Source organism: Talpa occidentalis, unplaced genomic scaffold (genome assembly GCF_014898055.3).
Source record: "Talpa occidentalis isolate TD23 unplaced genomic scaffold, MPIMG_talOcc4v2.1 talOcc4.3, whole genome shotgun sequence".
In the NCBI taxonomy this organism is placed as follows: domain Eukaryota; kingdom Metazoa; phylum Chordata; class Mammalia; order Eulipotyphla; family Talpidae; genus Talpa; species Talpa occidentalis.
This window is the reverse complement of record NW_023603184.1, coordinates 39,317,700-39,341,398: the sequence shown is the minus strand read 5'-3', so window position 1 is coordinate 39,341,398 and position 23,699 is coordinate 39,317,700. Positions and strand designations below refer to the sequence as shown.

At 38.7% G+C, this 23,699-nt stretch overlaps 2 protein-coding genes across 4 annotated transcripts in view; one reads left to right on the top strand and one right to left on the bottom strand.

Moving 5' to 3' along the window:
• PPME1 (protein phosphatase methylesterase 1) overlaps positions 1-3,311 on the bottom strand; it is a 62,565-nt gene extending 59,254 nt beyond the window's left edge. The window contains 1 exon segment of the mRNA XM_037522956.2: positions 3,039-3,311. Within this exon segment, the coding sequence (XP_037378853.1) occupies positions 3,039-3,139 (101 nt within the window). The 5' untranslated portion in view covers positions 3,140-3,311.
• A 240-nt stretch (positions 3,312-3,551) lies between these two features.
• The window catches only part of C2CD3 (C2 domain containing 3 centriole elongation regulator), a 112,653-nt gene continuing 92,505 nt past the window's right edge, over positions 3,552-23,699 (top strand). For 2 of the 3 annotated variants that reach the window (XM_037522954.2, XM_037522955.2), the window contains exons 1-5: positions 3,552-3,815; positions 6,367-6,636; positions 8,273-8,430; positions 22,011-22,234; positions 22,831-23,078. In XM_037522954.2, the coding sequence (XP_037378851.1) occupies positions 3,761-3,815; positions 6,367-6,636; positions 8,273-8,430; positions 22,011-22,234; positions 22,831-23,078 (955 nt within the window). In that variant the 5' untranslated portion in view covers positions 3,552-3,760. The remainder of the gene's footprint in view (positions 3,816-6,366; positions 6,637-8,272; positions 8,431-22,010; positions 22,235-22,830; positions 23,079-23,699) is intronic. The other variant, XM_037522952.2, reaches the window with a different exon arrangement.

Below are 23,699 nucleotides of genomic sequence, written 5' to 3'. Positions count from 1 at the left end.
AATGAAACCAGGGTTTCAGGCCGTATTCAAGAGAAAGTGTTGGTGTTTTAAAAAGGGACTGGATTCTAGATACTAGACCTAGATTGAATCCTGGTTCTGCCAAATGTTAGTTGGGTGACCTTTCCTCTCTGAGTATGAAACTTCTTTATCTACAAATGCAGGGAAATACCTCCCTTGTAAAGCTGTGGGCAGATTAAATAAAATAACATCCATAAAATTACGACTACAATGCCTGGCACAAAGTAGTTACTAAAAACAAAGAAACTGCTATTATTACATTATCTAGTAATATTCTGAAATTACTAAGACCAATATTAAAAATTAAAATACGGAAACTCAAGAAAAATCATAAATTAAAAACTACCCTGAATAGTAAAACAAATCAAAATAAGATTTAATGAAGTTGAAGGCAAGGGATTATAAAAAATAGTTGAAAGAATAAGTCATAGAAGAGTGTTAAAGGAATACGTAAGATAGATGGGGGAGCAGAAAAAGAAAGAAATATAAAAAAGTGAAAGAGTAAAAGCAGAAATAAAGAAAGATACTTTGAAACTGGTGGAAGTGAGATTTCATAAATCAGGACTGACTGAAAAAGAAAGATGAAATCCTAGAGTATAGACACAACTCAAATTAAGTACTGCCAGAACAACTATGGATTCAAAAAACACAGGTCTCAAAGTCAAAAAACCCAAGTCCTTATGCTACCACTAAGTTTCTAGGGTGCCAACGTAGAAATAAGATCTGAGTTTCAGTTTTCTCATTTATTAAAAGAAAATACTATCCCCTGCCTCTTAGTCTCTTTGAGTCTCAGTTTGTTCAACTGTATAGTACAGGGATGAGAAGAGATCATTTCTTCCAGCATTATGATTCTAGAGGGGAGAGAGTCTCTATTATCACCAACAGACTTACATGAGGCTGTTGTTAAAACAGCCTCATATGGACATAGAGAAAAAAATATAGGAAAGTAACTGGAGGACCACATAAGATTCATTAATATATGCTTTTTTCCTTCACAATACTATAAAGAAGCATCTTCCTAAACAACTTGATTTTCCAAGATAAGCAGTTAACCTAAATTAAATTAACCAAAACATCTATTTAAAGGGTATAAGTTGCCAACAATTATACAATCTTATAATCAGATTTTCCTTTTATTTTCTTAGTCTTTTTCCTCAGGCCCATTATCACTTTGTTTTAACAAAATGAGAAGTTGTATACTCCAATTAAAATTATCTGAAGCATGTGGAGTTATTCAAAAGCTAGTATTTCATATATATATTTTGTGAGAGAGTGCTGGTATACTGAAAGATCAAAGTTAAGTTTAAGAAAGACAGCAACTAAGATACAGATCAACAATAAATATTACATTAATTTTACACCCCCACCCCCAGTGTAAGCTCCCAGATCCAAATAATCTGTTTTGGATCAGTTTTCAGATCCTCCTTATTCATGTTACAGCCTTGCCTTTCTGTCTTTCAACACCCAAAGAATCTTCATTTTACCTTCTAAGTATCCTTCTACTAGTACTTTCAATTGTTGGTCCATGGGCTTATATGCTATCAGTTTTCTCATTTTACTTCTATGTTATCATTCAGTTTCCACTTTAATTCTTGGTTTCTGTAATTCCCTGGTTTTCCCAACCATTCATAGCACCCCTCTATCCCACTGTTTTAATTTATAGAATTCTCCTTCCTCTTCATTCCTAGAAACCACTTTTACAGTACTGTATTTCCCATCCTCATTTCCTTTTTGATCAGTTTTTATATACATTATTTCTTCAGAACAAGGTTTCTCCTCTCTAGTCCTTTTATCAAGAAAATCTACCAGCCCATCTCTAGAAGTCTAAAAATGCACTGTTGGCTACCTCACACCCACATGTCGTTTCCTACCCCTTTTCTTTTTACAGTCACTAGTCTCCAGAATCCTGACACTACAAATATTCTTAAAATCAAATGCCTATTTAATTCTCTCTGACTCATTAATAGCCTCTCCCAAGTTCACTGCATTACAGTCTCTCACCTAAGGATCCCCGAACCTGGCACAAGACATTCAACAACCTAAAATTCCAAAAGGCTGTCTCTTCAACACAGTTCCTCCCTTCCCTGTAAATGGTTTCACCCAAAACATTTTAAGGTTTCTCTCAATGCTTCATTAATTCCGAGTCCTAAAAAACGACAAGATAGCTTCCAACAGATCTATTTGTCCAGCAAAAATGAATTGCCCAAATCTTCCTCCTTAAGCTTCCTTTAATGTGCAGCACTTCCATTCAACAAACCCTATTCTCAGTCGTTTTCAACCTCTAGAGCCCATGGTCACTCTCCAAGCGCCTCGGACCTCTCCTCCATCTCTTCTCCCCTTATTCCCTACCCTCAGCTTCTCAGCACATTTCTTTTACCTTTCACAGTCTCTTTAGCAATATTCTCCACCTTTTTTTAGGTCTGTCCCCCAAGCTTTGTCATTTCTCCCTTCAGAGATTTCAGTTATCCCCTAAGAGACCTAATATGCCTCTCACAGCTCTGGAAACTCTAGAACCTTCTGCTCCCTAGGTCTATCCTCCTCCAACCCTGCCTCAATTATTCTCTATCACCCTCAGTATTTTTAATATCCAGTTCTTAGTCCTCCGAAATCTTTCTTGGGTTGTTTCACTAATTCTCTTCAACTTTTCTGTCATTCCCCACTTCCCTCAACGACCCTGCCCCTGGCAGATTCCCCCACACCTTTGTCAGAGCTCTGCTCTCTTTCCTCAAACCTCCTCCTCCATCTCCTCTTCTGGATGTGCCTCCTCCCATCCCCACCCTCTGAGCTTCCCCAATCTTTGCCTCAATCCCTTTCCCTTCAGTACTTTGTCCTCCCATTTCCATTGACTTCGCGCTTCTCCTAGTCCCCCCAATCTGCCTTCCACTCCATCTAAACGTCTCCAGGCCGCCGCCAAAATTCTTTCCCATCCTCAGCCTCCCTCGCCGCTCTGAATACCCAGAGACCCAACCCTCCAATGGCTCAGGCCTGGGCTCTCGGGAGAGGGGGTTCGGGTCACGTACCCCATTCGCATCTTGGTTCCGCTCTGGCTGCCCCCGCTCCCAGGCAGAGGAGGGCGAGAGGGCAGACGTCCAAGGTGCATGCTCTTCTCGAGGGCCGACATGAAGTGGAGGCCGCACGTAGTCAAACTGCAGCCAAAGCTCCGTCGCACGCTAAGCACGGCTCAACCGGCCACAGCTCGCTCCCCTAGCGACGCCCAGTCGCCTCTGGACAGCACCCAGCTACCAGCAGCACCGCCTACCGCCCACCGGCTCATTAAACCCCACCCCTTCTCCTCGGCGCTTCCACCGGAAGTGCGCAACAGCCCTCCACAAAGGAAGCTGGGTAACGGAGTCTGCGGACCCTGCAGACCCCACAGGGAGACCTCGACGACCCTCGCCGGAAGAAGAAACTCTTCTGAGGGCAATGCACCCTGGGCAATGAAGTCCTCGGCGGGAGTATCCCTTTGCGCGTGCGCAGCTGGCGGGGACCCTGTCCAACCCTGCAGAGGTAATGTAGCAAAGCATCCTGGGTGTTGTAGTCTTTTGGCGGGAAGGAGTTCTTGGCGCCTTCCTTTCACTCTGCCTCCCGAAGGCTGTTAGAGGAAGAAGCGCTTCTTCCTGCCTCCCAGGCTGCCCTGCGGCGCCGGTTGCCGGGGAACGCAGGCGCTGTGGGAAGGGATGGCGGGAGGGCACAGTTTAGGCGCTGGCGCTGGAATTGACTTGAAGAAGAACTCGGACGGGTCATGAAACAAAGAAAAGGCCAGGGGCCCGGAGGCGGCCGTGGCCGCAAGAAGCGAGGTAACCTACACGATCAATAGGTTGAGGAAAGCGTAATAGGGTGGGGTTAGAAGAGCTGGGCGTGGAGAATTTCAGGGAGACCCCCTCACCTGTCTCCCCCCATCCCCAAGCCTCCTGTTTAAAAAAAAAAAAATAGGAAAGGAGGAGGGAGAATAACTAGGAATCAGAAGGCTAAAAGAGGGCAATTGCCCTTCCAACGAATGAAAAGGAAATGGGCTCTGGAAGTGGCAGAGTGAACAGATAAATGGGGCGATCTGAGGACTAAAGGGATACATACAGATGGGACTCTTAGAAGAAGGGAACAGAAAATTTTAGAAGTTTTTTTTTTTTTCACTTTTTCTGTTGAGATGAAACTGACATGACATGTTAGTTTCAGATGTGCAACATAATGATTCCATATTTGTATGTATGGCGAAATAATCACAAGTCTAATTAACATCCATCACAATTCACAGTTGTAAAGTTTTTTTCTTGTGATGAGAACTTCTAAGATCTACTCTTTAGATAGCTTGCAAATGTACGATAATGTGTTATTAACTATAGTCACGTGCTGCACATGACATCGTCAGGATTTAAACATGTTTTTGATGAAAAAGTTAAATGTGTGTGTGCGTGTAGCTTTGGAGGTCTATCTGAGACTAGAGGGGAGTAAGGGCAATAATCCTAATAGGCAAGGATCATACTTCGCATTTTTGAACTCCCAAGAACAAGCACAAAGCAACAGGACTGGGTAGAAATTAGTGAATAATGATACAACAATCATGCAGCATGAAGGGATACAGGCAGAAACTGGAAAAGACAGTTGTAGAGGAAAAGAGAAAGAAAGAATGGGTTAGGAGGTGGTAGGGTTGGAGTGGGGTGAGGGCATGAGCATCCTTGAAGGATCTGAGAAGATGAAAATGTGTAGCAGGAGGGCGATATCACGTTTGTTTGCTCAAGGAGGAACAAGCTCACTAAAAGAGCAGGGAAATAGTAGCTCCAACGAGAATATTTGTGTTAGAAACCTAGAACAGATAGGAAACTGGAATTTGAATCTTTACAGGACTGCCTCAAAAAGCAAAAGGAAAAAACAAACAAACCCAAAACATAGGTTGACTCTTTTTTCACATTATAGGTACAGAGTTTTTAGGAATAGTGATAATGATTAGTTGTTGAAGATTGAAGTCTTATCCAATTGTAGTTTTAAGGCAGTGCCTTTCCTGCCAGAAATGATAGAAGAATGTAAGTCAGAAAGCAGCATGAAAGTGTTTAATGCTGGACTCCTTGTGTCTAACCACTTAAACATATGTGGTGATGCTCATGTATAGTCCTGTGTATAATTTTTATATTAAAACTAGATATCCATAAAAATGATGGTGGGTCTTTTCTCCATAGTAGAGAGCAGAGGTGGTGTTCACTTTAGAAATCCATAGGATTGATTGTATACATTCCTGATCAGATGCACTCCAGTATATTTTCTTCTTGTCAGGCATGGTCATTCTCCAAGGGCAAAGTCAGAGAACTAGAAAGGTGTATGTAATAGAGGACTGGTTCCTTAATTCTTCTCCAAGTCTTGGTTAGAAAATACTGTGAATGGAAAGTAATCAGGTTCTTCCATATAAAACAGGGAAAGTTTTATGGAAATTCATGATTAATTGCCTCAATTATAGTTTATTATGTCTGAAATCCAGTAAATAAAAGAGCCAATAAATATTAAGAATTCAGCACTGTGCAAAAAAAAAAAAGTGGCAAAATCTGATGTGATGGTCTCTGTCCTCAGATAATGTCAATGTCAACAGGAAAGAAAAGATCATTTAATGTCTTTGTTGAAATCCTGAGTTGTAAGGCATAGAATTAGTCTTTTTAAGACTCGAGTGAAGGTCATTGTTGTTTTATGTTTAATGATAATTTTAAAGTAAGAGTTAGGTTAAGGCAACATCTTAAAAATTGGATATTGCAATAAGCAAAATAACAGTACTTAGAAGAAAAATTTCAACTACTTAGGTTTTACATTGTATCATTGTATATTTGTATTTTTTCAATTGTATCTTTCAGTAAAAGAGGAGCTTGAATTAACATGTCTTACTAAGAATAACCTGAGTCAAACTCTAAATTAATGAGTTATCAGAGTGGCATTTGTGACCAGATAAGGTATTTTATTGTCTGCTTTGCTAATTCTAGAGTAGGTAGGATAAACATTTTTGAAGAGGCTAAAGTGGTTTCATTCAAAAAGCAGATTACAGTAGGTTTGAATTGCATAGGTCCACTTATAAATGGATTTTTTTCAATTAGTATATAGATGTATTTTCTCTTAAGATTTTAACATTTTCTGTTCTCTAGTATACTTTATTTTTAAAATACAATACATAATATATAACATACAAAATATATGTTGGTATTGATTACGCTTTCAATCAACAGTGGCTGTTAAATAGTTAAGTTTGGGAGCAGTCAAAAGTTACACACAGATTTTTGGCTGCATAGGTCAGTACCCCAATCCCCAGTTGTCAACTGTGTATGTTTTCTCTATGTAGTATAAATTTTGACATAGTGTTCTTGTATTCCTCCACAGGTCTGAGTGACATTTCTCCATCTACAAGCTTACCACCCCTAGTTGAAGGCCAGCTGCGCTGCTTTCTGAAACTTACTGTTAATAAAGTCATATGGAAGATTGCAAAGCCTCCTGCCTGTGTACTGGTCCGAGTGAGATGGTGGGGAGAAACGTCAGATGGAACCCTCTTTTGTCCTAGGGATGCATTGCAGACTGAACCAAAAGCTGTGAGAACAACTACACGTTACGCTATTCGCTGTGGTCCAAAGCAGTTTACCTCTTATCTAACAGGTTTGGTTTTTGTCTTATCATTTTTAAACCTGAGGTTATGTTGTTAGCAATAGATGTTATTATGTACTTTTTAATCTATGGGCATTGTTCATTATTGAGGAGTCAAATTTTATAATAGCTCCTCTTTGTTGAGAGTATGCTCTGTGCTAGCAGTTGATACATATTATTTCTGATCCTTACCCTGCTAGATAGATATTTTTTCTCTTTTACAGACAAGTGTAATTGAGGTTTAGAGAGATGAAATGAATCCTGTCTAAGGTCACACAGTTGTATCACCCTTTTCTGGGGGGCAAGGGGGAAGGATGCGGGGTGAGAATGCTGGACAATAAGGATTCTAATTCCACAGAAAAGTGCAGGATAGAGGTCAGAAGCCTATTAAGAACTTAATTTTTTTCTCACCAGAAGTAATACATGGTAAAGCAGCATGATGTTGTGAACTTTGTAGTTGGATTGAACTGAGTTTTAGCCCAGTTTGGTTACTTTAAAACTGGGTGAATTTAGGAATATATTTGACTCTCTGAGTCTCAGTTATCCTCAAATGGGACAGAAACAACTGTCTCATTGAGCTGTTAAGAGAATTAATGAGACCTGAAAGAGGGTAGCAATAAATACCCAATGAATATTGGTACATATTCCCTTATTCTACATATGCACATCATCTTATAGTCTGTGAAGCACTTTTACATCTATTAATTCCTATGATTTAGTTAACATCCAATAGTAGGTAAGACAGGGACTATGATCTATTAACTTATTTGTCTAAAGGCTCATAACAAGCACTAAGCAATTACCATGTGAGAAGACACTAGTATGTGTTTTCTTTGCGGTATCCCCATTCCTTACACAGCTGTGATGTAGGTATTATAATACTTATTTATAGACAACTGTGGCCTGCAGAAGTAGCTTATGAGTGTTAGCGCCAGGACACAGTCAAAAGTCTTTTAATTATGAGGGCTGTGTTCTTTTCATTAAACTATTGAGCAAATGGTGGAATGAACCTTTTTCTCAACTTAAGCACAAAAATATTCATAAGTTATATTGTCCTGAAATTGCATACACTCGCACTGTATTACTCCAGTAATAAATTAGGACTGTGAACATACTAAGCCTGAATGATTAATTGAAGAATATAGTTAAGGAGTTTATGTCTATTCCTTTTCATTCCATGTGCTCTCCATATCTCACTGCACCAGATATAACACAGGAGTAGCAACTTGTTAGATACTCCTGGGAGGCAGGCACCAACCCTTGCATCTATGCAAAAAAAGCCCTTTGTCTAATAGAAATGATGAGAATGAAATGAACTGAGAAATTGTTGCTGTGACATTAAAAAAGCCAAAGCTTCAGTTCTTGTTGTTAAAAAAAACAACTCTTTTGAAGTTATTTTCCTTATCTTGGTATACCAAATAGTTTCATTCACTGTTTAATGTGAAGTATTTGTCATTCTCTAGAACATTATTGTTCTTTTGATCTTGGGTTCTCTCTTCCACACCCCTTGAATGAGTGGTAAATAAGTAGTTTATTGAAAATAAAATTATTATTTAAGTGAAATGTTTCCTAATGCACATTCCTCTGCCTGCTTCCAAAAAAATAAAAGTTAATGAAAAATATCTGTGTTATAATTGTTTCTGATTAGATATGGCTGTGTTGGTGCTGGAAGTAATCACCAAATTTGATCATCTTCCAATTGGTAGAGTTCAGATCAGTGGACTAGCCCAGCTTTCTCCAACCCATCACATTAATGGATTTTTTACCATTGTTTCACCAACATCTAAGAAACTTGGAGAACTCCAGGTAAAAATATTTTAATTCTTTGAAGCATATTTTTGGGCAGAAATTGTTGAGTCTGTTTTTAGAATATCTGGGTACATGACTCCCTAATACCATGCTAATTCCCACTTTATACCTGTTTCAAGTTTTTACTCACAGACTTACCTGTATCCTTAGCCCTCTCTTGCCCACCTCAAGTCCTCAGAGTCTTCCCAACACCTACTGCATTCATTCTTCTCTATACTCTTTGTTAAATTCACAATGACATTAATTACATAATCATTATTCTTCTGTAATCCTATATAGTCTCCAAAATTGTATAATAGTAGTCTCCCTTTAATTTTCTTCCTTTTAGTTTTTAGATGCTCTGGGGAGGGACAATGTTTTCTACTTTCTTTGTCCCTAACATGGTATCAAGCAGCAATAAATTTTTGACTCACATAAGTGGTATTTTTGATGTATTCATTCACTCATTTCTTTTTCTCTTAGATATACTGTTATGTACTCCTAACTCAGGATACAGAAATAAGACATTTAGTTTAGTGTTTCAGAGTCAAGTAGGAGAAAATAGAGAAGTCACAAGTAGAGGACAGTGTGATACAAATTATGCTATAGATATATGTGCAGGCTGGTAGGAAAGACTATAGAAGGGTCCCTTTCCTGAGAGAGACTCTTTGGGAGTGCCTCCTAGAGAATTCTGAGTATTCAAATCCCTTCGAAATTTTATGAGTTTTATATCTTGTCAAACGTTTTCTGAACATTTGTATAGAAATTTAAATATATATAAGAAAATAATTCAAAGAGATGAGGAAAGAACATCTAACATTTGATGAAAGAACCCTATTAAAAAAACCACAAGCACATAATCATGTCAGTGGAACAAATAGAGTACAAAAGTACACTCATGTAAGTGAAGTTAACATTTTATTTATTGTATTTATTATAATTTATTTACAATATATTAAATTTAAAATACCAAAATGAGTCTAGTTTACTCAGACTTTTCTGATAATGGTATATGTTTAAGTCAGACCTACAAGACACTTTGGAATTAAATTTCAAGTGCCATAAAATTATTTCTCATTCGGGCCTCCCCGGTGGCGCAGCGGTTGAGCGCTGGGTTGCGAAGCTGCCCGCGGCCTCTGCGGCTCCGGCTTGATCCCCGGCTGCTCCCCGGCCACAAGAGGAGGGTCCCACATGGCGCGCAGACCTCTCCTGCCGCCCGCTGCTCCCCTCAGCAGTGTACTTCGGTCCTTCTGCCTGCTCTGCTCCCCGCTCTGGCTCTGGTGAATTCTCTCACCCTCCCGCGCTTCTGACTGTACCCGGTGCAGGTATAAACAAGCAAACAAACAAACAAATAAATAAATAATACATGCCTCTTTAAAAGAAAAAAAAATTATTTCTCATTCACCTTAATAATTTCAACCCTGGAAACTTATCTTAAGGAAGCACCATATGGGCCTCCCCTGGTGGCTCAGTGGTTGAGCACTGTGCTGCAAAGCTGCCCGCAGCCTCTGCAGTGCCAGTTCGATCCCCGGCCACCGGCGAAGGTCCCATATGGCACGCAGACCTCTCCTGCCACCCGCTGCTCCCCTCAGCAGTGTATTTCGTCACTCTGCCTGTTCTGTTCCCTGCAATGGCTCTGGTGAATTCTCTCACCCTCCCGTGCTTCTGACTTTACCCAGTGCTTGTATAAATAAATAAATAAATAAATCTTTTAAAAAAAAAAGGAAGCTCCATAGCACCATAAAAAGAGAGCTCTAGGTATGGAAATATTGAAACGTTGAAAACAATTTAACAGTATTAAAATTATAATCTACTAGTGGGGTATTTTGTTTCCTTAGATAAAAATAGTTATAATTGTGTAGCACCATGGAAAATGGTTTTAAAGTGATAACATTTAAGTCATTTAAATTAATTAATGACATTAAATATAGTTTAAATTATATCCACATATCCATATATGATCAATGACTGGGGTGGGAGAGAAAAAGAACAATGAAAACAGTTTGAGTATAAGATTATTCCAGGTAGTTTTTTTTCCTCTTTTAAAAAAATTGAGATCTAATTCACAATTCACGCATTTCACACCAAACCTGATATGCACCTCAGTGCTGCCCAGGGCTGTGGCCAGGTCTTTGGACAAGCTCAGGACCTGGCTGTACCTCTTAAAACCTTATGGTGGAAACCCATTGATTCCTTGTCCAGTTTAATAAATATTAATAGAATAGGTGAAAGAAAGCAGTTTTAGAAATTCATCCGTATTATTTTGTATAGCAGTATTTCCTTTTTGTACTTATATTCCACTGTAAGAACAGTGCACAATTTTTTGTCCATTTCCCAGTTGGAAGACATTTGAATTTCTTCTCCCTTTTTGAGTATTTTGAATAAAGCAATTCTGTGTGAACGTGTGTGTTTATTTCTCTGAGGACAATATGCAAGTGAAAATGCTAACTCAAATGTTTAACTTTTTAAGATACTGTCAAACTGTTTTCAAAGTGATTGTACTATTTTACATTCATATCACCAGTATATAAACATTCTGGTTGTGCCACATCTTCACCAGCACTTGGTATGGTTACTCTTGAATTTTTGTCGTTTTAATGGGTATTTGTTATTATCAAATTGTGGTTTTAGTTTGCATTTTCTGATGATTAATGTTGAGTATCTTTTCATGGATTTTTGGCCATTCTTTTATCTTAGGGATCTACATACTACTTCCCCCAGATAGTCTTGTTAGAGTACAACCACTCTCAATCATGTATGATTTGTGGTGGTTCTCATTCTATAGCAGCAGTAATTATGACAGAGTGTATGGCACGTAAAACCTGAAATACAACTTTGTCTCCTTCATAGGAAAAATATATTAACCCTTGGTCTACTTTGGTGAAATGGCTATCCAAGTGTTTTGCCCATTTTAAAAAGAAGTTATTGATCTTTCTTAATTTTAAGAGCTTTTTTAATATTTGGGATATACATGGGTTGTTTTTATATGTGGAGTTATTTTCCCAGCTTGTGACTTTTAATCTTAATGGTGTCTTTTGAAGGGTAGAGGTTTTTCATTTAATTAAATATCATTTACCAATTTTACCCTTTATGATTTCTGCTTTTTATATCCTAGCTAAGTATTTCCCTACACCAAAGCTCTAAAGATTTTCCTTTTTTAATCTAATCAAATTTTACTGATTTACCATTTGTTTACTTAACTATACTGTAAAGATTTTTCTTACAGCAGTATTTTCCTCTAAAATTTGTTTACTTTTAGCTTTTGCATTTAGGTATATTCATGTCTAGTTAATGCTTGTGTGTGCTATGAAGTAAAGCCAGAATTCAGTTTTTCCTCTAGTTCTAGTCCCATTTATTAAAAACATTGTCCATTAAATTATGTTGGAATCTTTATACACAAAGTTTGTTGATTATATATGCATGAGTCTATTTCTGGATGTTTATTTCCACTGATCTGTATTTCTGCCTTCGAAAGCATTATTAAACATCTTAAAATCAAGTGGTCTGAGCCCTCAAATTTTTGCTTTTTGGAAGTTATTCTATTCTAGGTCCTTTGCATTTCCACATAAATTTTAGAACCAGCTTATTATTTTCTATAAAAATACTTGCTGGGATTTTTGTTGAGGTTCTGTAGAATGTATAGATCACACTGGGAACAGTTGACTTCTAGTCAATGAACATATATGAACAATGGAGTATAATTCTCCATTTATCTAAGTCTTTAATTTCTCTCTACCATGCTTTGCGATTTGCAGCACATAGGTCCAACACACTTTTTGTTGTATTTTTTCCAAAAGTATTCCTGCTTTTTGTTGACTGCTGAGGATTTTCAAGATAGACAGTTATATCATATGTAGATAATACATCGTTTTACTGTGGATAAAGATCGTTTTACTTCTTTTCCAACTTATATGCCTTTTATTCCATTTTCTTGCCTTATTGCACTGACAATGTTGAGTAGAGGACTGATATCCTTACCTTATTCTTGCTTGTGAGAGCAAAGAGTTTGGCCTTTCATTATTAAATATGATATTAAGTTAGATTTTTTGTATATGTTCTTTATCAATAAGAAACTACCTCTTTCCCAAGTTCTCTGGTGTTTTATCATAACTGAATTTTATCAGATTTTTTTTTCTTTTTATGTTGGGATAATCATTTGGTTTTTTCTTTTGATCTGTTATGATTTATTTACTGTATCGATAAGTTTAGAAACTAAACTAGACTCTTATTCCTGGAATGCAGCTCTTGGAGTGATGATATAGTAACCCTTTATTTTTTATTTATTTATTTTTTTTCTTTGTGGGGAACCTTGAATAACTGAAAGAAGATCTGGGAATGCCCCTGAAGTTATTCTGTTATGGATGTGAAAATCATAATGTATATTCATGGTACTTGTGGATGACATAGGCTTCAAATTGTTATGTATTTAGGGATAGAATGGTGGTCTGGAGATGGTATCAAAATGGAATAAGATAATTTCCTTTGTGCTGGTGAATGGAAAAATTAGTTTACATTAGAGAAGACTCTAGGGAAAATGGAACAAAGAAAGGGATGTTCATTGAAAGTGGTATGGTCATTTTTATAAAATGGAAATTCTATATGGCTCAGTGAAGGGGGTGGCAAAGGAGTAAGTCCAAAGGTGAGCCATGGTTGTGAAGGAGCATGTCTGAGGTGGTAGGGAATGGCACTATGAGAAATGAATACAGAAGTGTATTGGGTTAATTATGTGCAAACAGAGGGCTTAGAAATGGCTAACCCTTGGACTGATAGGAATTGCTAGAATGATACTCTTTATTTTATACCTCCAAAGCTTGATTCATACAGTTCCCTCTGCCTGGAATATTTTACTTCACCCCCACTCCCCCAGCCTTATCTAATTCTTATTTCAGATTTTAAACTCAGGTGTTTATATTTCATTCCTGCAAACCATCTTTGCCACTCCTTTCTCACATCTTCCCTAAGCTCCGACTGCTCGGTAGTGTTTGCTTAGGACCCACCAGTTACACATCCTCATCTTAGAATTTACCGTTTAATGTTTTTTTCATATTTTTAATTTATATATATTTCACATCATTGTTCATTTTTAAACAATGTTTGCTCCCCCCGCCCCCCTGGTGCAGTCCCATAGAATATCCTTCACCAGTTCACCCGAGCACCATCACCACAGTCCCCTCTGCTCCTCCCTCCCTCCCTTTGATCCCTCTCCCACCTCCTCGCCTGCAGGATTTGTCTCTGGCTTATAATTGTCTGTTTGTTATTGTTTTGTTTTGTTGTGCTTTGTATTGTTATTATTTTTCCCCCCTGATGTCTTATTTGGTTCCCCTATGTTCCTCCTTTAAGTGAAACCATCTGATATTTTTCATTTTCCTTCTGACTTATTTCACTGAGCATCATTCCTTCTAGCTCTATCCATGTTGCTGCAAATGGCATTAGTTTCTCTTACCATTTAAAATAAAAGCATTTTAAGTCTGCCTATAAGATACTGTTATCCCTTAGATCAGATTTCATGTTTTGTTTTTGCCTCAGGCAGCAGCACAGAGCCTTGCGCTGTGTTAGTGTCAACAACTACCTGTCAACGGAACAGAGAAGTTGGGCCATTACGTGTGTTTTGGTTGTATAGGTGTGCCAGGCCCCTGGACTTTCTCCTTTCTCCAGGGGTCACTGGGACTATAAGCCTTTGAATTGTTTTGTGACTGGTTCAGATATGCTTAGGGAAAAGCCACACTCAGTCACCAGCCAGTGGGTCAGGCTGTTAAGGAGGTTGATGACACAGCACATAACCTTTATTCTCAGTGTCTCTTTTGTTTCTAGAATGCAGAGGCAGGTTTTTGGCGAAAGATGAATGGCAAGGGAACACTTTCTGACATTTACATTTGCTATTCGAGTGATCACCGCACAGAGTATTTATCCCACTGCATTCCTGTCACTTGTCTTTGCAGAAAATCTTGATGATGAATAGATTTAAAGGATTTATGTTACTTGGCTCATGAACTAAATTCTCCTCAAGACCCAGGTGTGTTTTATTGAGTCTGTTTCTTGGCAGTTTCTCTGCACAAATTATCCCATTAACCTTCCCAGAGACATCTTAAAACGTCTAACGGCAATCTTTCAATTTTGTGTTAGCTCATTCATCATAATTTAACTTTCTTTGACTGCTTAAACAATTCCCTCTGCTTTCTCTGTCATTGAAATTGAACTTTAAACACTACCATTCTTTTCTTTTGATCTATATCCTCCTATTTCTTTTTTTTTTTTTTTTTAAATATTAAATTTTATTTTTATATTCCCCCATACAATTGCAAACGCCCCATTCTGACCCCAATCCTTCCCCTCCCGCCCCCCACCCCCAAAAAGTGTCTCTGGTTCATAGTTTTTTGTTGATTTTGATTTTCACTTTCTTATATTCATTTTCCTGGTCCCTTATTTAAGTTTTCTAGATTCCTGCTATGAGTGAGACCATCCGGTATTTTTCTTTTTTTTTGGCTTATTTCGCTGAGCATGATCCCTTCCAGTGCCATCCATGTTGCTGCAAATTGCATGTGTTTATCTTTTTTGAATGCTGAGTAATATTCCATGGTATATATGTACCACATCTTCTTGATCCAGTCATCTATTTTTGGGCATTTGGGTTGTTTCCAAAGCTTAGCTATTGTAAACAGTGCTGCTATAAACATAGGAGTGCAGGTGCTCTTTGGAATTGATGTTTCTGTGTCCTTTGGGTAAATACCTAGGAGTGGAATTGCTGGATCATATGGAAGCCCTATGTTTAGTAGGTCCAGAAATCTCCACACAGCTCTCCATAGTGGTTGGACCAGTTTGCACTCCCACCAACAGTGCACAAGAGTTCCTTTTTCTCCACATCCTCGCCAACATTTGTTGTTGCTAGTTTTTTTAATATGTGCCATTCTCACTGGTGTGAGATGGTATCTCATGGTAGTTTTGATTTGCATTTCCCTGATTACAAGTGATGTTGAACATTTTTTCATATGTCTGTTGGCCATTTGCATTTCCTCTTCAGAGAAGTTTCTTTTTAGCTCTTCTGCCCATTTTTTGACTGGATTATTTTCTTTGTTGTTGCTGAGTCTCATCAGCTCTTTGCAGATTTTTGTGATCAGTCCTTTATCATTAGTGTTGGGTGCAAAAATGTTCTCCCAGTTGTGGGGTTTCTCTTTGTTTTTGTTATTGTCTCTTTTGCTGTGCAGAAGCTCTTTAATTTGATGTAGTCCCAGCTGTTTATCTTTCTCTTCACTATCACTGCTTTGGGTGATGTGTCTTTAAAGATGTCTTTGATGTGCAAATCCCGTAGTGTTTCGCCTATATTTCCTTCTATGTATTTTATGGTTTCAGGTCTTATGTCTAGTTCTTTAATCCATTTTGAGTTGATTTTTGTGTATGGTGTGAGGTAGTGGTCAAGCTTCATTCTTTTGCATGTAGCGACCCAGTTTTCCCAGCACCATTTATTGAACAAACTTTCTTTGCTCCAATGCATAGTCTTTGCTCCTTTGTCAAAGATTAGTTGACCATAAATCTGTGGGTTTATTTCTGGATTTTCTATTCGATTCCATTGGTCTGTATGTCTGTTCTTGTTCCAATACCATGCAGTTTTGATGATTATGGCTTTGTAGTATAGTTTGAAGTCTGGGAGTGTGATGCCTCCATTTCCTTCTTTTTTTTTCAGTAGAGCTTTGGCTATTCGGGGTTTTTGGTGATTCCATATGAATTTCATCAATAATTGTTCTATTTCTTTGAAGAATGACATTGAGATTTTGATTGGAATAGCATTGAATCTGTATATTGCTTTTGGTAGGATGGCCATTTTAATAATGTTTATTCTTCCAATCCATGAGCAGGGGATGTCTTTCCATTTCTTTGTGTCTTCTTCTATTTCTTTTAACAGTGTTTTATAGTTTTCTTTGTATAGGTCCTTTACCTCTTTTGTTAGATTTATTCCCAAATATTTGATTTTTTTTGTTTCGATAATAAAAGGGGTGGTTTTTTTGATTTCTTCTTCTTCAGATTTATTGTTTGTGTATAGGAAGGCTACTGACTTTTGCGTGTTGATTTTGTATCCTGCCACTTTACTGAATTGATTGATGAGTTGAATTAGTTTTTCTGTGGAGATTTTGGGGTTCTCTATGTATATTATCATATCGTCTGCAAATAGTGATAGTTTGACTTCTTCTTTTCCTATTTGGATTCCTTGGATGTCTTTCTCCTGTCTTATTGCTCTGGCTAGGACTTCCAGTATTATATTGAAAAGCAGTGGTGAGAGTGGACATCCTTGTCTTGTTCCAGATCTTAATGGAATTGCTTTCAGCTTTTCACCATTGAGAATGATACTGGCTGTTGGCTTGTCATAGATGGCCTTTATGATGTTGAGGTATGTTCCTTGTATCCCAAGAATTTCAAGGGCTTTTATCATGAATGGGTGTTGCACTTTGTCGAAAGCTTTCTCAGCATCTATTGATATTATCATATGGTTTTTATATTTCTTTTTGTTGATGTGTTGGATAACGTTGATTGATTTTCGGATGTTAAACCATCCTTGTACCCCTGGAATGAATCCAACTTGGTCGTGGTGAATTATCTTATGGATACATTGTTGGATTCTGATAGCTAAAATTTTATTGAGGATTTTTGCATCAGTGTTCATTAGGGAGATTGGCCTATAGTTTTCCTTTTTTGTGTTGTCCTTATTCGGTTTTGGTATTAGTGTAATATTGGCTTCATAGAACGTGTTTGGTATTGTCCCTTCCTTCTCAATTTTTTGGAAGAGTTTGTGAAGGATAGGCACTAATTCGTCTCTGAATGTTTGGTAGAATTCATTTGTAAATCCATCAGGTCCTGGGCTTTTGTTTTTGGGGAGGTTTTTAATTACCATTTCAATTTCGCTGCTTGTAATTGGTCTGTTTAGGTGTTCTATTTCTTCTTTATCTAGCTTTGGGTGATTGTAGAGTTGTAGGAATTTGTCCATCTCCTCTAGATTGTTGAACTTGTTTCCATATAACTGTTCATAGTAGTTACTGATTATTCTTTTGATTTCTGCTGTGTCCGTTGTGATTTCTCCTCTTTCATTTATGATTCTGTGTATTTGTGCTTTCTCCCTTTTTTCCTTTGTGAGCCTGGCTAGGGGTTTGTCTATTTTATTTATTTTTTCAAAGAACCAGCTCTTGGTTTCATTGATCTTTTGGATTGTTTTTTTAGTTTCAATTTCATTTATTTCTGCTTTGGTTTTTATTATTTCTTTTCTTCTACTGGTTCTGGGTTTTTTTGTTGTTCTTTTTCTAGATCTTTGAGCTTCGAGATTAGGTTGTTTCTTTGAGTTCTTTCTTGTTTTTTGATGTGAGCTTCTATTGCTATATATTTTCCTCTTATTACTGCTTTTGCTGCATCCCATACATTTAGGATATTGGTGTCCTCCTTGTCATACAATTCAAAGAATTTTTAATTTCTTCTTTGATCTCCTCGTTAGTCCAGTGGTCTTCCAGTAGTGTGGCTTTTAGTCTCCATGAGGTAGGATAGTTCCTTGCCTTCTTTTTATGATTTATTTCTAGTTTGATGCCTTCGTGGTCAGAAAAGATGGTTGGTATGATTTCAATCTTGGTGTATCTGTTGATGTTTGTCTTGTGCCCCAGTATGTGATCGATCCTGGAGAATGATCCGTGTGCGCTTGAGAAAAATGTGTACTCCGTTTTTTTTGGTTTTAGTGTTCTATAGATGTCTGTTAAGCCCAAATGCTCTAGGTCCTTATTTAGAGCTTTAGTTTCTTTACTTATTTTTTGTCTTGTTGATCTATCCATTGTTGATAGTGGTGTGTTGAAGTCTCCCACTACATATGTGTTTTCTCTGATGTCTGTTTTCAGAGAGGACAACAGTTGTCTGATATATTTTGGTGCTCTTTCGTTTGGTGAGTATATGTTAATGAGTGTTATTTCTTCTTGAAGTATTGTCCCCTTAATCATAATGTAGTGACCATTGGGGTCTCTTTTTATTTTTTTGAGTTTGAAGTCTGTTTTATCTGATATAAGTATAGCTGTTCCTGCTTTCTTTTTTGGCCCATTTGCTTGTAGGATTGTTTTCCATCCTTTGACTTTGAGCCTATTTTTATCTTTTGTAGCTAAATGTGTTTCCTGGAGACAGCAAAAGGTTGGGTTTTGTTTCTTAATCCAGGCTGCAACTCTGTGTCTTTTTATTGAAGAGTTTAGTCCATTTACATTTAGAGTTAATATTGATATGTTAGCATCTGTATTTGCCATTATGTTTGTCTTTCCTTTGATTTTATTTATTTATTCTTTTAATAACTTTTTTTTTTTTCGGTCTTCTTTCGTTGTTATTCGTCCCTCTGAGGTTCTGGCTTTAGGATTCCTTGTAGTATTTTTTGGAGTGGGGGTTTAGTCGCAATGAAATTCCGGAGTTTCTCTTTGTCTGGGAAGGTCCATATTCTTTCTTCATGGAGGAAAGAGAGCTTTGCGGGATAGAGTATTCTTGGTTGGCATCTGTTTTCTTGGAGTCTGTTGACTATGTCCCTCCACTCTCTCCTTGCCCGTAGTGTTTCTTCAGAGAAGTCTGATGTCAGCCTGATTGGTTTTCCTTTGAATGTTATCTGTTTCTTCCCTCTTGTCAGCTTCATTATTTTTTCCTTGTCCTGGATTCTTGGGAGCTTTACTATTATGTGTCTTGCTGTGTTTTTCCTTTCGTCGTGGAAGTTTGGTGTTCTTCTTGCTTCTTGTATATCAATTTTCAGCTCCTTCTTCTCATTTGGGAAGTTCTCTTCAATTATATCCATGAATATTTTCTCTGTTCCTACATCTCTCTCCTCTCCTTCTGGAATTCCTATAACTCTTATATTTCCTTTCCTCATGGAGTCAGATAGTTCCCGAAGTCTTTCTTCATTCTTTTTCCTTCGTACTTCTCTTTCCTTTTCTGTTTTGGTTCTTTTTATTTCTGTGTCTTCAAGATTACTTATTCGTTCTTCCATTTCATCTATTCTGCTTTCATTGCTTTTCCCAGAGTTCTTTAGTTCCTCCATTAATTCTTTGATCTCCTGCATTTCTCTTACTTCCCTCTTTAGGGACTCAATTTCCTTCTTCTGATCTATCACTTTTTTAATCATGGCAATTTTAAATTCTCTTTCTGGAAGGCTCAGAAGTTCTTCCAAGTTGCTGTCGTTGCAATCTGGGGAGTGGTTTTCTTTTTGTGGTGTGCTTCTTTCCTGAGGAGTTGTTAGGTTGCGTGTGGTTCTTCTACTCCCTACTGTCTGTTTTCTAATTTGTCGTATGCGTTGGGACACTGTGTTGCTCGGACTGACTGACATCTTGGGTGAACTTCTCCGCTCCCTCTGGCTCTTCCAGGAGCCATCTCTGTCTTCTGGGGGAGCTTTCTGCTGGTTTTAGGCAGTTTTTACTGAAGAAATGTCCCTGTTCTCAAATGGCGAAGCGGGATGCAGTCCCTGCGCCTCCGGTTTCAGGCACACTCTTCTGCGCACCCGGTCTGCCCCGGACGTGGGTGCCTGCTCCCTCTGTGGGCTCAGACTGCTGGTCGGAAGGGGCCTGGCGTGGAATAACTTCCCGGCTGGCCACTGGGTCCTCCAGAAACCTTCTGCCCTTTTCAAGCAGTCTTAAGAAATGTCCTGTTTTATAGGGTGTTAGTGACTTTTTTTTCCTGGTCGCTAGGTGGCGCCAGAGATCTCTCCTATTGGCCTTGGGGGGCTGTTTTTCGCCTCCCCCCACCCCATGGGACAGAGAACAGAGCGGGAATGGTAGGGTACACCTCAACAGCTTTGGGGTGCTGTGTCTGCCTTGTGCCCCACCGTCGTGGAGAAACCACGCCCTGAATTTTCGTGCCCCGGGTCTCAGTTCAAAGCCCTCAGTTCCAGGACGCGGGCTGTAGCCCAGTTCAGTGGCGCGGGAATGGCGCCTTTGGCGCAGCTCCCGTGCCTGGGCGCCTGGTTCCTGCTCACTCAGGGAGGGACCTTCACCTCAGTGAGGACCTCCGCGCGTCTCCCCGCAAGCCTAGGTCGTCTCCCCGCAAGCCTAGGTGGCAGGCGCGGGGACCTGGGCAGCCGCGATCCAGGTCTGCACTTGCTTTTCAAGCGCGCCGAGCACGCCGCGTTTCCGCGCCAGCTTACCGGCAGCCCGGGCTGTGTGCGCGTCTCCCGGGGTCTTTGTTCTTCTCTAATGGCGCCCGGAGCCGTTCGCTCACCTCCGCGGCGGATCCTGCAGGGTTCGCCTCAGCTCCCGTTCACGGGGTGTGGTGGCTGCAATAGTTCCTTTCCACTCCCAGTCCCGCTTGCTGCATCGTTTGTTCTTGTGGGCCGTTTTGGTTTGTTGTTTCCTCCTCTCTGCTGGTCGGAGAGTGCCGCCTCTGTGGGCGGGGGAGGGGAGCAGGGTTCTGCGCTTCCCTCCCTTCTCGTCCTCTTTTATGGCCACTTTCTTCTTCGGGCAGTTAGCTGGCGTCACCCGTTTATCTTCCGTGTCCCGGTTCTCACTGGGACCTGCCGCTTTTCCTCCCTATTCACTTTTTTTAATGGGAGATCTTACTCGCAGCGTCTCCTCGCCGCCATGTTGCTCCGCCCCCTCCTCCTATATCCTCCTATTTCTTCTCTGTTTTGCTTTAGTCTTGATTTTACTTTTTATTCCACCATTAGGCCTTTCAGAGAAGTAGAGAGCCTTTTAAGAGAAAAACAGAACTCATAGGAATGTGATGTAAAGGAAAATTAAAGTGACTGCGTTTTCATCTTTGTGTTCAACCAGCTTTTCACCTTTTCACCTCCACTTCCGCACGGTAGAATAGAGCCATGTTTTTCTCACACAATTCTGCTTTTATAAGATCGCTCACAATCTAGTAGAGAAGCCAACATGCAAATAAGGTGCCAACTAAAAATAAGGTGCTAAATCATCCTTTTATATGTCAGGCCATTAGGTGTTCATTCCTAGGCATAGTAGACTAGTGTACTATATGTGCAAGTACTATGCTAATTAATCCATAAAAGATGAATATGACAGTTGATGCCTTTGAGGATTGCATAATCTAATCAGGATGATGGGCTGAAAGTTGTAAACACTTCCTCTAAGCTACAGCTTTTTTTTTTTAATTTTATTTAATTTTATAATTTTTTTTAATTTCCAAAGTAGGATAACTTGCTTTCCTAACAGAGTTCTATCATCTCAGAGCTTCTCTGTGTGGTGAACATAGCATAGCTTCTAGTGTGCAGTAAAGTATTCAGTATTGGTGCTTTTATACTGATGGATTATACAGAGTAAATAGAAACATGAAGAAGGAAGTAGATATGACATCTCTTATCTTTACCCAAGAAGCTTTCACAAAGAGAGTATTACTGGGGGAAACTGAACATATGCAGAGGCATTAGGGGTGAATATAAGCTACATTTAGAGCCCTAAGTAATTAGTATATGTAGAATGGGGACAGGATTTGGTGGGGGGGGAGAGGGAACACGGTGAGAGGAGAGATTTCTGAGATAGGCTGTATTTGATTTATAAGGTCTATAAGGAATGGGAACCATTAGTGTGTATTAAGCAGGGAGTCTTAAAATAAATGAATGGTAAGAAAATTTCTGATATATTACATGTCTCTTTTAGGTCTCACTTGCCCTGGAGCCTCTGTCAGAAACTTATGATACCTACAGTCCTCTTCCTACCACTGACGTGACAGAAAATGTGCTTTTATCTGAGCAGGGATTCAGAGAAAATACTGAACCCAGCAATATCCAGTTTCTGGTTCCATCAAGGCCTCATAGGGTACTTAGCACCAAAACTGATGGAAAAGAGTTAGCAGCCAACAGTAGTAGATCAACCACTCCAAGGTAATTATTACACCTGGTACCAGTCAATCTGGTATTCACTAACTCTCACTGGACTTACAGTTTCTGTCTTTCATTTGTGCTTGAGTAAAAGACTAAAGGCAGTTACTCATTTGGCACATAAGTTTTAAGTACATACTATGGTCCCAGTCCAGACCAGGTGCTGGGCATATAAATTAATAAGACACAATTCTGCTTTTATAAGATCGCTCACAATCTAGTAGAGAAGCCAACATGCAAATATATCGCTGTGACTAAATTATATATAGATGCCATAATAGATGTCTGTGAAGGAAAAGGCAGTATTTTATGAAACACAATGGAGTAATTGAAATAGATTTTACTTTAAAATTTTTGTTTATGAAGCACTTGCTTTGTGTTAGGCTCAATGCTGAGCTTTTTATTTCATGGCCTCCCTTCACAACCACACAACCATAGATAAAGCATCTATTTTTCATTTCACCTGGAAATGAAAAACAAACTTACAAAACACCTAAGTTACACTGCTATCAACCACTAATCCACTTTCTGTCTCTTACAAGGTAGATGTTTCTCTAATGGCTAATATACTGCTGAAGTTCTCCCTTGTTTTTAAACAGGGGGAAGGACCACTTGTACTTTGCAGAGAACTCTGATGCAATAAAGAACTCTTTCTTTGGACTACAGCACCATCTTAATTCAGGACAGAGTTTAGAGTCTATGACTATGAAAGGCAAAGCTCCACAAAAGCAGATGTCTCTTCTCAACAGTTCTGAATTCCAATCTCAAATCAGGACAGTTGCCAAGAGTCAAAGTGATTCATGCATTCTTTCTTCAAACAACCCCCCCACCAAGGACCTTCTTTCAGGTATGTATATATTTGTAAATGGAGGCTATGCTGTGTTTACTGGGATTACCCTGCTCATTTGCCAGCCTCAAAGAGAAGCAAAACTTCTGTTTGAACTAAATAGCCAAATAAAACTGGATAATCTTACTAGAGTTCAGAATCTCCCACCAATAAAAGACAACTCTATTAAACTACCTAGTCACTTGTAAAAAATTAGTGGGTGCTTATAATTATAGGTTTAGGGAAGAAAGCATTCAAAATGAACCTGGATATGGAGAGAAAACCTTTACCATAGATAGCTTTTAGTCCTAAGTTTTTCCCAAAGATTTAAGACAAATAAGGTTTTTGTCTCATCATTTATCTTATAAATAAATAGCATTTACTTATATCACTCTGCAGAGGCTAATACCAGATCTATTTCCCATTCTGAAAACTATTGATCTCAGTAGGAACATTCACTACAATAGCAACTACTGATCTTACTCCTGGGAATTAAATATTACTTGCAGCCAAAGAGAAATAGAAAGGAGTTGGCTTACCTATGTAAGTAAGGACTTAGATAAAAAAGCAAATAGGAATTGAACTCCCTCACTCATGTTATGGAGTGATACTATAAAAACAACTGAGGTATAATCCCCATAA